The 16,155-nt window shown below is 39.6% G+C and overlaps 1 protein-coding gene across 2 annotated transcripts in view; it reads right to left on the bottom strand.

Moving 5' to 3' along the window:
• The window catches only part of bcam (basal cell adhesion molecule (Lutheran blood group)), a 58,223-nt gene that overhangs the window by 5,778 nt on the left and 36,290 nt on the right, over window positions 1-16,155 (bottom strand). For both annotated transcript variants that reach the window (XM_046847268.1, XM_046847269.1), the window contains exons 2-11: window positions 12,839-12,960; window positions 11,998-12,211; window positions 10,157-10,224; window positions 9,966-10,062; window positions 8,288-8,470; window positions 8,080-8,201; window positions 7,846-7,990; window positions 5,485-5,600; window positions 5,199-5,343; window positions 2,166-2,290 (exon numbers count right to left, since the gene is read on the bottom strand). In XM_046847268.1, coding sequence (XP_046703224.1) covers window positions 2,166-2,290; window positions 5,199-5,343; window positions 5,485-5,600; window positions 7,846-7,990; window positions 8,080-8,201; window positions 8,288-8,470; window positions 9,966-10,062; window positions 10,157-10,224; window positions 11,998-12,211; window positions 12,839-12,960 — 1,337 coding nt within the window. The remainder of the gene's footprint in view (window positions 1-2,165; window positions 2,291-5,198; window positions 5,344-5,484; window positions 5,601-7,845; window positions 7,991-8,079; window positions 8,202-8,287; window positions 8,471-9,965; window positions 10,063-10,156; window positions 10,225-11,997; window positions 12,212-12,838; window positions 12,961-16,155) is intronic.

The raw sequence follows: 16,155 nt of genomic DNA, 5'->3' as shown, positions 1-16,155 counted from the left end.
TCTGGCTCGCTTATTAGGGATAAAAGTTTTTTTTTCTTCTTTTTTTAAAAATTGAATTTGACGATGTAATAATGATCATTGTTCAAAGCGCTACACAAGTATTTAAGTTTGTACTTCTCAGCCATTATGTGCTATGTGTGTGAGATTAGTTAGTCTGTGTTAGCTTGTTGTAGAAAAACTATAAACAATTGTTTTCCTTCCACAACCTGTTTTTATCTTACTTATTAACTTCCCCATCTTAAAATGACCAAAGATGAAACAAAAAGCTTGTCCTGTTTTGGAGTAAACCAAAATATACACCGTAATTCTATGCTGGAGATTGTCCTGTGATTTTCACTATACAGGGAGTGCAGAATTATTAGGCAAATGAGTATTTTGACCACATCATCCTCGTTATGCATGTTGTCTTACTCCAAGCTGTATAGGCTGGAAAGCCTACTACCAATTAAGCATATTAGGTGATGTGCATCTCTGTAATGAGAAGGGGTGTGGTCTAATGACATCAACACCCTATATCAGGTGTGCATAATTATTAGGCAACTTCCTTTCCTTTGGCAAAATGGGTCAAAAGAAGGACTTGACAGGCTCAGAAAAGTCAAAAATAGTGAGATATATTGCAGAGGATGCAGCAGTCTTAAAATAGCCAAGCTTCTGAGCGTGATCATCGAACAATCAAGCGTTTCATTCAAAATAGTCAACAGGGTCGCAAGAAGCGTGTGGAAAAACCAAGGCGCAAAATAACTGCCCGTGAACTGAGAAAAGTCAAGCGTGCAGCTGCCAAGATGCCACTTGCCACCAGTTTGGCCATATTTCAGAGCTGCAACATCACTGGGTGCCCAAAAGCACAAGGTGTGCAATACTCAGAGACATGGCCAAGGTAAGAAAGGCAGAAAGTCGACCACCACTGAACAAGACACACAAGCTGAAACGTCAAGACTGGGCCAAGAAATATCTCAAGACTGATTTTCTAAGGTTTTATGGACTGATGAAATGAGAGTGAGTCTTGATGGGCCAGATGGATGGGCCCGTGGCTGGATTGGTAAAGGGCAGAGAGCTCCAGTCCGACTCAGGCGCCAGCAAGGTGGAGGTGGAGTACTGGTTTGGGCTGGTATCATCAAAGATGAGCTTGTGGGGCCTTTTCGGGTTGAGGATGGAGTCAAGCTGAACTCCCAGTCCTACTGCCAGTTTCTGGAAGACACCTTCTTCAAGCAGTGGTACAGGAAGAAGTCTGCATCCTTCAAGAAAAACATGATTTTCATGCAGGACAATGCTCCATCACACACGTCCAAGTACTCCACAGCGTGGCTGGCAAGAAAGGGTATAAAGAAGAAAATCTAATGATATGGCCTCCTTGTTCACCTGATCTGAACCCCATTGAGAACCTGTGGTCCATCATCAAATGTGCGATTTACAAGGAGGAAAACAGTACACCTCTCTGAACAGTGTCTGGGAGGCTGTGGTTGCTGCTGCACGCAATGTTGATGGTGAACAGATCAAAACACTGACAGAATCCATGGATGGCAGGCTTTTGAGTGTCCTTGCAAAGAAAGGTGGCTATATTGGTCACTGATTTGTTTTGTTTGGTTTTGAATGTCAGAAATGTATATTTGTGAATGTTGAGATGTTATATTGGTTTCACTGGTAAAAATAAATAATTGAAATGGGTATGAATTTGTTTTTTGTTAAGTTGCCTAATAATTATGCACAGTAATAGTCACCTGCACACACAGATATCCCCCTAAAATAGCTAAAACTAAAAACTACTTCCAAAAATATTCAGCTTTGATATTAATGAGTTTTTTGTGTTCATTGAGAACATGGTTGTTGTTCAAATTAAATCCTCAAATAAAATTAATCCTCAAAAATACAACTTGCCTAATAATTCTGCACTCCCTGTAGAGAAAAACAACAAACCATTGGAATAAGCTATAAATACTCGTCCTACATTTGCAATTTTGCAAATTAAGAAACACATATACCTTCTGACCAATCAGATTGGGGTATTTGACAGCACCGAGGTGTAATATTTGAAGGACTGCACCGTAATTGAAAGGATAAACATGAAAATGAATGGATATTAACAGTCATTTGTGCCGATAATAGGCTCAAGTAATGAGAAGCTGACTGACATGCAAGCACACACATAAAAACACACAAACACACACCTCTTTGCCAGAGGGTTTCCAGGTGAACTGTGGAGCAGGATGGCCTCGAGCAGCACACCTGAGAGTGACCATATCCCCTTGCTTTGCAACGTGACCTTCCATAGGCACATCAATCTCAGGCTGACCTACATGTAAGAGAGAAAGAGGGAATATATTAGTGTTCCAAAATTCCACACCATGCATACATGAAAAAGGTTCTGATGTTGTAATTCTTAAGAATTCTGTAGGAACCTTTTATCGAATCCTGAAACATCCATCAAGTCACTGATAAGAATACTTAGAAGGAGTAATAAAATACAAACAGGAGACAGAATTTGAAAATACGGTTGCATAAGTGCGTTTCGGACATGGTCTTCCTTCAAACCTGTCATTATTGTGGAATTTCATATCAGCTAATGGAAGTTAATGGAATGGTTTAAAGCCAAAGACAATGATATTAACGTTTCTGGACAACTAAACATAAGATTCATAAGATTCCGTTCCACATTTAGTCCCCGTTTTGCTGTTATATTAACCTCCACTCTGGAAAGATGTTCCACGAGATTTTGAGGTCTGCCTATGCAGATTTGTGGTCATTCAGCCACAAGGGTGTTAGTAAAGCAAGGTGCTGATGAAGCTGAGGTGAGGAGGCCTGGGGTGCAGTCCGTGTTCCAATTCATCTAAAAGGTGTTCAGTAGGGTTGAGGTCAGAGCTCTATATTAGATCACTCAAGATCTACTCAGACCAATGTAAAGCATATGCTCATGGAGCTGGCTTTTTGCGCACAGGGGTATTGCCTCCTAATGCATCCCATATAACTGTGGGCCTTGGACTGTGTGGTAACAGCTTTTTGGGAAGAACTCCACATGGCTAGAAAAGTCAGGCGTCCCGATATTTTTGCCCATATAGCGTATCAAACAAGAGTTTCCCTCATCCGCAAATTACATCTTCCCGGCCAAATATCCGTATATGTCGTTATCAGATTTGGCAGAGGAAGGGATGCTAAGATCAGCCATTGTTTTTACCAGATCACAGCCTCTTACACACAAGTAAGACGCTTCAGTAATACAGGAAAAAGTAAGCACACCCTGCACCACAGCTCTGACCTTATCCTAATCCGCTGTTTATAAAAAGCTTCCCTAACAGGATCTCTGACACTGCAGTCTCGCTAGATGATTTAGTTGTAATGAAGAAGCCATGAAAGGGTGCGTCTGGAACGTATGTGAGATCTATAATTACACAAGATCAGGAGGGTTTATGGAACAAAATAAAATGACAGTGCGCCCCAAAATAAAAACATAAGCTTAGGTGGAACTGCTAATTATAAGTTACAAGCCTCTGAAGCATAAGCGAGGAATTCAGAAATAATGATTGGTTAGGGGGGTCTCGCGATATCCCAGAGCTGCAAAACATCGTGGCAAACACCGTTGTACTGTTAGCTAAAAAAAAAAAAAAAAAAAGGATAAAGATTACGCTGTATCATCCGGTGCCAAACAAAAACACGAGCTTACGAGAGGCGATTGAATGCAGCACATCTCGGATTTAGCTAATGACTGTTTGGAACACACTTCAGTCCCCCACCCCCCAGCAGTACGGTGCTAAAGAAGACAAAACATCCTTTGTTGTTTTGCTTTGTAAAGTAGACTAGTTTATTAAATACTCAACACCAAGCTAATACACTTATGCTAGCCATATGAGTTTAGTTTAGCATCTGCAACACTGTTCGGTTGCTTTCAGTGTCTATCAGCTATCCATTTGAGCAAGTCATCCTAATAACTCTCATTTAATAAAACACATTGGAGGTTTTGTGCAACTCTTTACATTGTGCAATATCTCTCTGTGGCTCTCTGTCTAGTCACTGGGTTTTTTTTTGTTCTGATTATATCCTAGCCACAACACCTAATCATTGCTGTGTCTGGTTTAGTTTTACCTGGGACTCATTAACCAACTCAAAGTCCGAACAGCAGAGTCCCTGGCTATCTTTAAGCGATGGTTTAAGACCTACCTCTTCCTGAAACACTTAAATTAGCACTTTCTATGTTTGCTTTGTAAAAATCAGGAGTAGGCTGATTTATATTAAGTTTGTAATCTAGCGTACCAGTGTAGATTTATTCATTGCTAAAGATTCATAGCATTTTTGCACGTCGCTCTGGACAAGGGCGTCTGCTAAATGCCGCAAATGTAAATGTAAGTAGTAAATGTGTGGCAGCCTGAAACAACAATTCACACGAGTGAATACCGTATATAATGCTAAACAAAGCAAACACACAAAAACTTCAGCCAATGCATATTGGTGAAAAAAATTAAAGTGGAAAAAAAAATCTGAAATGATGCATCTGATTACAAACCGCAAGCAGTTGATTGGGCCTTACTGGTTTTTTCCACCCTGAACGGTGTCTGTTTACACTGTACGAGTATGTGAATGGAATTAACACAAAACTGTTGTTTTTTTTTCGTTGTTTATCCACAGCAAAATCTGCACTATGGATGGTAAGATTCGCATCGATGCCTCAGCATAAAAGATGCATCGAATTTAAAAAAGTGTGCATCGGATGGCATACAAGTTAGCATTTGGTTCGCGATGCATCGTTTTTAACACATTTGCATTAATAAAAAACTATTTATCTATATATAATAATTAGTAGATGCGCTATACTTATATTATTTCAAAAGTGACCAATAGTTTGTGACCAATCTTTTATATGTAAATTGATTTCTCCTCGGTAAACTGTTTCTTGAGCACGTTCTCTCGGCACCGCTGCTGCTACGTTAATATCTCTACCGTTTTAAATTGCTTAGCATTATACTTTTACTATCGCATTGTGTTGAATCAGATAGATAAGGTCTCGCACTGGATCTTAATATTGAGTTCTTCCTTAAATTGTTAGCCCAAAGCTAATGGCAGACAAGTGGTGTACGATGTATTTTCGATGTTGTAGATTTAGATTTTTTTCCTTCACTTGAACTTGGAGACCCAAAGATGTTTGAGTGGCTCCAATAGTGTGCTCCCAATGCTTTTGTAGATGGGTTTTGCTGTGTGTCTGTGTGTCGTACCTGAGACAGTTACTGTGATATTAGCTTTCTTCTGCAGGCCCGGCACCGAGGGGACTGATGCAACACACACATATTCACCAGCACTGTCCAAAGTTGCAGATTCCACAGTATAGCCACTCTTCTGAGAGAGCAGCTGCTTACCATCCTACACACACACACACACACACACACATTTTATATATATATAGTTTGTATTTTATTTTATTTTTTTATCATCATTGTGTGATTCTATCATAAATCATAATGTGATCAGGAAAACAGGATAAATTAATGATTCATGACTTGCCTTCATCCATGACAGGGTGTACTCATCAGAAGCTTTTGTCTTGCATTGAAGTTCAAAGCGATCACCTTTGTTAACCACCAAAGGGCTGCTTGGCACCATGGACACTGGGTCCACATCTGAGAGACAGGAAATTATAAGGTTTGCTTTCATTAATGCTTTGAACCCACATAAGGTCTTGGTGAAGTGTATTATTCTCTTGTATATCTGGTCGATGTAATACACTTTTATACACCAGTAAGTTTCTGTCCACTTATCCAGAGATCCTCAACTACTAGGTTGTGACCCAATACCAAGAAGAGAACTTTCAGTGGAAAATGCCTAAAGATATGACATTGTATTATAAATTTGCATCCATCTATCTATCTATCTATCTATCTATCTATCTATCTATCTATCTATCTATCTGTCTGTCTGTCTGTCTGTCTGTCTGTCTGTCTGTCTGTCTGTCTGTCTGTCTGTCTGTCTGTCTGTCTGTCTGTCTCTTGTATTTAAGCAGTTACAATTTGGTGCTTTAAGCACAAATACTCTCTGAGGATTTAAGAATTAAAATTGTTGCTCTCCACAAAGATGGCCGAGGCTATAAGAAGATCGGTAACACCCTAAGACTAAGTTACAGTACAGTGACCAAAGTCATATAGAGGTTTTCCAAAACGGTTCCACTCGGAACAGACCTTGCAAGGGTCCATCAAAGAAGTTGAGTCCTCTTGCTGTGCTTCAGGTGCAGAAGCTGCTTTAAAAGACAGACACATGAGTGCTGCAGCATTGCTTTAGATGTTGCAGAAGCGGAAGACTCGCCTGTCAGTGCTCAGAACATACGCTGCACACTGCAACAATTTGGTTTGCATGGCTGTCGTCTCAGAAAGAAGCCTCTTCTGAAGCTGGCTTACTAGAAAGAGCACAAACAGTTTGCTGAAGGCAACCTGTCCAAAAGCATGAATTACTGGCAAAATGTCCTGTGGTCTGATGAAACTAAGATAAACTTGTTTGGCTCAGATTGTGTCCAGCATGTGTGGCGACCCCCCTGGTGAGGAATACCGAGAAAATTGTGTCTTGCCAACAGTCAATCATGGTGGTGGTAGCATCATGGTCTGGGGCTACATGAGTGCTGCTGGTACAGGGGAGCAGCGGTCCATTTAGGGAAACATGGATTATAACATGTACTGTGACATTCTGAAGCAGAACATGAAGCCCTCACTTCAGAAACTGGGCCGAATGGCAGTTTTCCGACATAATAACGACACCAAACACACTGCCCATATGACACCTGCCTTGCTGAGGAAGCTGGAGGTGAAGATGAAGGAGTGTCTAGACCTAAAACCTATTGAGCACCTGTGGGGATCCTCAAGCAGACGGTGGAGAAGTGCCATGTGTTTAACATCCAACAGCTCCGTGATGTCATTATGGAGGAGTGGAAAAGGATCCCAGCAACAACCTGTGCAGCTCTGGTAAATTCCATGCCCATGGGGATTAAGGCAATGCGAGATAAAAAATAGTGCTCACACAAAATAGTGATACTTTAGACACAGTTTTGACATGTTCACTTAGGGTGTACTCACTTTTGTAGCCAGTTATTTAGACAATAATGGCTGTATGTTGATTTATTTTTAGAGGACAGTAAATCTGTACTGCTATACAAACTTCACATTGACTACTCTAAAATATATCTAAGTTTTATTTTCATGTCCCTTGAGAAGATATAATAAAATGTTTGCTGAAATGTGATGGGTGCACTCACTTCTGTAAGATACTGTATATTGATCATCTTACAGTCAGAGTAAAATATTATTTGAAGAATCAATAAAAAATTTAAAATCACGTTTCAGAACCGAAACATTCACTAATGATTTATGGAAATTTGGCAAATTATACACTGACTGCATTTACAAAATACTAGGGTAAATTATTTGTTTCCTTTATTGTTATTTATGCAGTGAACTAGATTACTAGCTCAGCATATATTAATACAGTACTACTAGCTACTAGTCAGGCAACCAAAACCTGGGACTGACTGGCATACTAGCTACATAGAGCTACGTAACCACAATAACAATAATTTAGCAAATTATAATTAATACTTGTCAATAAAAAATTGCAATAATAAATACAACAATAATAATAATAATTTAAGACTTAAAAAATATATTATTAGTATAAACATTATTAGATTTAATAGTAATTTTTAGAATGAATAGTAATTAGGTTATGATAATAATAGTAATATTAATAATAATTAAAATATATAAATACTAAAGCAGAAAATTGAGAATATGAACTTTGGGCATGATCTGAACTCTAAAGTACGTCTAAACTCAATTAACAGATATTTGAAATTCGATTGAATTTCAATCGTTCACTACTCACAGTGCACATTAATGGTGAGGGTTTTGATCAGTTCGATATTCTCAGCATCGAAGTCCATTGCCTCACACTTGTAGACACCAGAGTCGCTGCGAGTGATGCTTTTCAGAACAAACAATCCCGTCTCACTTGTTTCTTTAGGAGTATCCTACATGAAAAAGAAGAGACAAAGACTGAGCAACAATAAAAGGAGAATGTCGAAGTTCATGAGCACTTGGTGCTAAATTATTCCCTTACATCTTTAGCGAACTCGAACTGAGGCTGGGGGTTTCCGTCTGTCTCACATTTCATCTGAACCTCATCACCTTCTTTGATGGGTGACTTGTTCAACAATGTGAAGAACACATTCTCTGCAGGGTCTGGTGATAGAACAGAGCGAACCTGAAGAACAATATCAAGGAAAGCTTTGCAGACAACAATGCATATGCTGGAGTGTGTGACTCACAGAGCAGCGTGAGGTTGAACGGCTCAGAGTTCTCCTTTCTGATCTCCCCGTTTGGCATCCTGTACTCTACAGTGCAGTAGAACACTGACTTGGCATCCTTCTTCTCGGGATCGATGTACAGACTGCTTGAGACCGTGAACAGACCTGAAGACTCTCTCACCACACCCGGGACCATGTATATCTCTGAGCAAAAGAAAAATAAAATGAATAAATTAAATTAAATTTAACCTGTCAATTTAATAGGTGCCAAAAAGGTTCAGTGCAAAAAAAAAAAAAAGTGGAAAAACACTATACAAACTAAATTTTGTGGACCAATGACTATGTTTTCAGTGCTTTTTAAATATCAAATTTCACATTTAGTCCCCGTTTGCTGTTATAATAACCTCCACTCTTTTAGGAAGATATGCCACTCGATTTTGGAGGAGATTGTGCTTATTCAGACTGTAGGGTTTGGATCAGAGCTCTCTGTCTCTCCCAATACTTTTGTCCATAAACTGTATATTAAAAATAGTCAAATGTATTTAGTATTTCTATTATAAGATTACAAAAAAAAGATTTCTTAACCTACTACAAGCCATCAGTACTCATTTCAAGCTTGAATTTGTTTTAATTCTGTCCACAGATTTCAATGTAGCTAATTTTATGCATTTATTTGAGAAAGAAGCAAAATTTGAATGATTTAAAAAAGTAATAATATCCAGAAAAAAAGTATAAATGAGCTCATATCTTATAATAAGATGTGAATATATTAGTTATTTTCACTTGACATTTTTTGTAGATTAAAATGTATTGTAGATTATGACAATGCTCTTTTGCTATGTTTCCACACGGACGGTTCTAATTGCCGGATCTGTGCATCATGGCGGATGCACAGATGCATCATGGCGGATTTCGGTTCTTGATTTGAGACTTGGGGCATAAGTAAAACAAATTTTTAGTAACATCCAGCAGCTCTGTGATGTCATTATGGAAGAGTGGAAGAGATCCCAGCAACAAACTGTGCAGCTCTGGTGAATTCAATGCTCAAGAGGATTAAGGCAGTGCTGGATAACAGCGATGCTCACACAAAATATTGACACTTTGGACACAGTTTTGACATGTTTACTTAGGGTGTACTCACTTATGTTGCCAGTTATTTATACATTAATGGCTGTATGTTGAATTATTTCCAGAGGACAATAAATCTATACTGCTATACAAGCTGCACATTGACTACTATAAAATATATCCAAGTTTTATTTCTATAGTAGTGTCCCTTGAAAAGATATACTAAAATGGTTGCTGAATTGTGAGGGCTGCATAGCAATTCACAAATCTAGATACCCTAGCTAGCTAGCTAGATAGACAGACAGACGGACAGACAGACAGAACAGGCATAACTTTCCAGCCACTGATTAGGCATTATGACTTCCTGCCTAATATTGTGTTGGTCCCCTTTTTGCTGCCAAAACAGTTGAACCGTTTAACATTAACCTGTTAAGCAATTTCAGCTACAGGATCTCGTCTGTTGGATTGGCCAGCCTTCGCTCCCCACGTGCATCAATGAGCCTTGGCTCACTGGCAGCCCATGACCCATATGTCTGTTATATACAGTGGAATCCCGGTGTACGAGTGCCTTGTGACCGGCAGGTCAGGTTTATTTTCTTGCAGTAAGGAGAAGGAGAAGCACAATACTCACTCTCTTTAGGATCCAACACCTCCGGCAGCGGTTTAGAGTCTTTAAACCAGATGATACGAGGCTCAGGGTGACCGTTGTTGCTAGTGCATTTGCCCACCTGAACATAACACACATTATAGTGATATTACTTCATATAACTTGAATATAAAATGTGCTAGCGGAGACCTAATCCAAATATGTGTCAAACATACCTGATGTTGTCCTGAGTTTAAAGCAATGGCTTGTTTATTCTCAGACACCATGGGCTTTTCTGGAGCAACTGAGTGAGAGAGTGAAAGAGAAAGAGGGAAAGAGAGAGAAAGAGAGCAAGAGAGAGGAAGAAAGAGAGAAAGAGCGAGAGAGAAAGAGAGATGTTATATGTTGTTATAAAAGGTTGGCTAACTATTCCTATAAAGAAATGTTTCACACCTGACACAGCTCCTGATTTTATAAGGACATGATAAATATAAATCTTAAAAAAAAACACTTTGAGAGGTGTTGTTACAGAAAAAGAAATCAATGACGGGATGGTGAAATATCCCCCAAATGTAATTATTTTCTCATTATTTTCAATTATACCACACCAGACAACTGCTGTCATTTCCTGTATATTACAGAAGCTCTTACAGATGTTTAAACCACTCTTAAAAGTAAAACAAATTAAACGGTGGCACATACGATTCACAACACATACGCTTCAAATCAAATGTCTGTGATTTAGTCCAAGCTCCTGACATACTCTCGCTCAAACATTACTCCAAGCATAAAAACAGGTCCTGTTTAATAACTGACCGAAGACTGATACAGATTTACTCACCAGTTGACACATAACTGACTCTGTGCAGAGTCTTTGCAATAATCATTAATACAGGACATGAATACAGGCCTGGAAAGTAGTTTATAGTAGATTAACTGAAGGAAAGGTAAAATCAGAAAGATAATAGTGGAGTATCAGAAAAGCATCTGCTGATATAAGAGCTGCATTATACGCTACTCCAACCGCTTGTCTATTTCAAGCTCATTTCCCTGCAGCATTAGCCATTAGCCCAGCTCCATGAGTCAGGGCTCTCTGGGGAGGAGAGTCATTCATGATCATTAAAGCAATTACAGCTCTCTATGGTCCATCTGGACAGGAACCATCCACATACACAAACAGTAATACATAGATCTTAGAAGTAATACATATTTGCATTTGCTATAATATAAGATATAATAAATTCAAAAAAATCGGAAACATAACTAATAAAAGCTAATGGCTTCCTATAACAATTAAAGTGTATTTATAAAGTGTATATATGGTCCGTGAAGCTGATTTCATTTTGGCCTGGAGGTCTGGAGGCCTGGAGGTCCAGACCCAACATTCTGTTCTATAATACAGGGGCAACTTCAGGTCAAGTGTTCTGTTTCAGGGTATTGATCTTAGATACAAAGGGGTGGCAAAAACAAAAAGAAAATCTTCCTATTAAATGTCTTTAGTAGCCTGTCCCCTCTGGACTTTTCCAAATACGTCTGACACATTAATATAGATCAGACTGAGGTTACAAGTCTTGGACGTGACATAAAGGTGTTTTTTCAGATCAAGTCATTAACACCACCACAAACCGCCCCAGGAAACCCTGAACACACACACACACACACACACACACACACACACACACACACACACAGACCCACTCTTCAGCAGCTATCTTATGGCCAGAGAAATCACATCTATCAAAAAGGATTGGTGAACTAATCAATGGAGTCAAATACATTTTTGGCGTTTCTAACTCGTTTCTGAACAATGAATTAGGCTAATCAATAGAATTAAGGAAGGTCAATTCCATATGTGTCTTGAAACATTTACTCCATGTATAAATTAAATCAACAGGGACCATTAAAAAGACACCAGTGACTATAGTAGGATGTGCTATGTGCTATTCATTAGAAGGTTGTGTCAAGTCCTTGAGATTCGATGGTGTAACATTAGATTTAATGGTGTAAAATCTCCTACCGATCACCGAAGTACGTGTCTGTCTTATTAGTGAATGTGGCGGCGGAAAAGCAGACTTACAGAACACCTGGAGTTTGGTCTCAGCCTCTGAGGTCCCCACAGGTCCATCGACCACCTGGCAGAAGAAGTTCCTCTCATCTATCGCCTTTACAGGAGAGATAACCAGGGTCATGTCCGTGTCCATGGTGACACGCTCTGCTAACGGTGTGCCTTTATCGAGGCCCTTGTCAGAGGGTGACCTGAAAGCTACACGTGTCCGTGTGCCTGCAGCCTCCTATGAAAGAGAAACGAAGGGTTAGAAAGAAGAGTAGACCGAAACACATGCATTTCACTGCAGAAAACACAAAAACCTTGGCCAGAATTCGGTTTTCCATGATAAGATTGAACAAAAAAGACCCCAAAATGCAACTTCCAACTTTCCTTTCCATTTCTGCTTCTTCCCAGTCCAACCCTTGTAAGCCATGTAGCCATGTCATAGAACTGGTTTGTGCACAGGGTTAAAGTCGAAGATCTTAAACACCTTTTGCATGAATTGGAACGCTGACTTCACCCCCAGTTCTTCTCACCCTACATCATTACCTGACTTTACTAACACCTTTGTGGCTGAATCTCCACAAGCACACTCCAAAATCTAGAAGAACATCTTCTCAGAAGAGTGGAGGTTTACTATAACAGCAAATGGGGACTGGAATGGGATGTTCAAAAAACACACAAGACCTAATTGGCAGGTCAACGCAAACATTTGTCCATATAGTGTACCATTGTTTTCCATATGTGCATACACACAAGATAATCTTATGTGCTACATGCCATCATTCAGGCAGATTAAGATTCATTACAATGTATTGAATTTCAAAATCCGGAAAAATGAACTAGTCTGGATTTGAGTGAATATACTTACAATGAACCACTGGACTACGGGCATATTCCCGGTGGTGGTGAAGGTGCATGGTAGCCGGGCAGTTTCTCCAATAATCACATCCACTGTAGGGCTCACTTTCACTGACACTGAAGCCAGACATACTACAGAAAGAGAGAGGGAGAGACAAAGAAAGATATTTATGATATCTGATATTTATATCATGTTAACAAGATCACGATTTCCCCCGCATATGCGTACAGTTTAATGTGGAACGAAACCACGGGTTCAGCGTGAAAAAATAAATAAATTTAAGCATAAAATATATCATTAAATAGCATGTAGTAAGTAGCAGGTTGATCTGACACACCGCATGCTCATTGCCCTTGAATACGACCAGCCCTTGGTCAGAGACGTTACACACCCGTGCACACTGAAGCCGTTGTGTGTTACGAGCAGCTGTTGCCACTGAGAGTGCAAGCGCCAAACAGAAGGAACCTCCTGCTCTTTTGATAACCTTGTGCTTCGAAGCCAGGCGGGCAGGGAGGTCATAAATATTGCTACTACACAGCGGTAACGCCGCCGTCAAAAAGACATTGTCACAGTGTGTGAATGATTTGCATCGAGAAGGTTGGCTCCTGCTGAAGATACCCTGTTTTTCACTGCACGTTTTGTCTTTCAAATGCACACACAAATACGTGCGATCGTGGCACGGAGGACAAAACGGAGCCTTTTATAAGCTTTTTTGCGCAGTTCCTGCCAGCCGTGTCTGCCGAGAGTCAGGTGTGTGTTTACAGGCTGGTTTAAAAAGGTGCTAAAAGCACTGCAGGCCACAGTGAGCTGTCTTTCAGTCTCCTGAGCTTACCACTAACACACTAGTGCAGAGGAAACAGAAAGAAGAAAAAAAAACGCCCGAGATCATCGTTTTTTTTTCTGACAGCACTGCGGCTTCAAAGAGAAGAGAAAGTTTCATTCTTGTTTCAGTGGATAAACACAGGTTTGGGCAAAAGTTTGAGGACACCTAGTGATCACAGATGTATGCTGGACTTTCTAACACTGCAGTCAGAAGCACACAGTTGTACAGAATATCTGTGTATACTGTAGCATTACAATTTGCCTTCACTGGAATTAAGAAGCCAAAACAATGTCCTAGCATGGCAATGTGAGCTCTATGAAGACGTGGTATGTTAGGATTAGAGTGGAAAAACTTTTGGACGGACTGGAGCACTGACTGGACCCCAGACCTCCGCACCATACATCAGTACCTGATCCCACTATTGCTCTTGTGGCTGAACGATCACAAATCTGTACAACTTTCATGAAAAGACTTTGCAGGTAAAAGTGAAGATTCAACATTGAAAGAAGAAATCAACATCAACATCTTTGTTTTTATACATCAACACACCCATCACTACTTGTCTGTACTCTTCTACAGCTCAAAATAGGTTACATTATCCTTCCCAATCGATACAAGCTATCTTTTTATCGTGTTGTCCCGGGAAGACAAAAAAGAAATACACAAAATGAAAACTAATTGCCAGATTACAGCACTTTATGAGATTATCTGCGAGATGAGATCTGAGATCTTTGATAATGCAAGACTAATTTGTGTACCTCAGTGTCATTTATATTTAACTGCATAAATCGATCGACTGTTTCATTTCTAAACATAGAAATAAGCATTCGGGGAATAGACACACACACACACACACACACACACAAACATGCGCACAGTGCTTTGAACTACGCACAGTGGTTTGCAATGACCTTTGCATGTCAGAGTAGGAGTGTGACATTTTACAGGGGTCACGCAGTCAGACCTCGGCTCATACGTGCTGAAAGATCAAACAAGCTTCGAGGATGCTCTGATTTCCTCCGACCCAGACAACACAAACAAATAAAAGTACTGCAAAATCTGCAAACTGACTGGACAGGATTAAATTGAACCCACATTGGAAGTACTTTGGATTTGAATTACTGGGTGATGAATCGTTTTTAGAGCAGTCACAGTCACATGTTCTCAGGAGGCTTTTTTCCTGCTACTGGCTTGCCTAACATCACGGGCCTAACAACATTAGGAATGGATGTTGCCTTTAACGCCAGTATCATGCTTTCTCTACAAAGGAAAAGGATAAATCTAAAAACAGGAACTACACAGTAGAATGTGATCTTTATTCTTGTGGAGAAATACAGGATTGTATTCAGAGTTTAGTTTTGGCCTCGCCTCCCTTTCCTCCTTTCATTTAACCACCATGTGAGAAAGCCTACCCAATACACAGCATACGTTTTTTTAGGCCATTTATGCAATATTATTCAGAGAGCAAATTCAAAGAGCTCATTGTATGATAAAAGGATCTTCACATATCAGCATGTACTACTTATCTACCTCCTTTTCTACATTCTATCCACTTATTGCATGGCATATCAGGTCAGAACACCCTGCTACAGAGCACGCTCATAAATAATAAGACCATCATTAAACCAGGAAGGATGTCTGATTATATTAGTGCTCACAAGCTGAGTTGCAATTTTTGTCTATTTGAACTTTTTTGTACCATTTCCTATACAAATTTTTCGTAATTTGTTCTCACGAGTGCTAATAAGCAGCTAATAGGCTAAATAAGGTGAAGCAACAACCAGTGAGGTGTTGTGTCTGACTGGAAATGTAGTTCCTATCCATAATCCTGGCATGTGAATATATACTTTGTTGGTTGCTATGCTGTGTTAGCACAGGGTTACTTAGCTAGTTTTTGTTAACTAGCTAGCCCTTAGTTTGCGACCTGTAGCACTTTTCACTACATCACATATTAAAGATGTATGGGACCAATATAGAACCATGGTTGAATGATGAACCTTAGAAATAAAACAGTGAAAATGAAATGAAATGAAAGGAAAGGAAAGGAAAGGAAAGGAAAGGAAAGGAAAGGAAAGGAAAGGAAAGGAAAGGAGGAGCAGTAAGCAAAGGAAAGGAGTGGAAAGGAGGAGCAGAAAGGAAAGGAAAGGAAAGGAAAGGAAAGGAAAGGAAAGGAAAGAAAAGAAAAGGAAAGGAAAGGAAAGGAAAGGAAAGGAAAGGAAAGGAAAGGAAAGGAAAGGAAAGGAAAGGAAAGGAAAGGAAAGGAAAGGAAAGGAAAGGAAAGGAAAGGAAAGGAAAGGAAAGAAAGGAAAGGAAAGGAAAGGAAAGGAAAGGAAAGGAAAGGAAAGGAAAGGAAAGAAAAGGAGTGGAAAGAAGTGGAAAGGAAAGGAAAGGAAAGGAAAGGAAAGGAAAGGAAAGGAAAGGAAAGGAAAGGAAAGGAAAGGAAAGGAAAGAAGGAGCAGAAAGAAAATGAAAGGAAAGGAAAGGAGCAGATAGGAAAGGAAAG

The sequence above is a fragment of the Silurus meridionalis genome, chromosome 4 (assembly GCF_014805685.1).
Source record: "Silurus meridionalis isolate SWU-2019-XX chromosome 4, ASM1480568v1, whole genome shotgun sequence".
NCBI classification, from domain to species: Eukaryota; Metazoa; Chordata; class Actinopteri; order Siluriformes; family Siluridae; genus Silurus; species Silurus meridionalis.
The sequence above is the reverse complement of the archived record's forward strand: the minus strand, read 5'-3'. Positions and strand labels throughout refer to the sequence as shown.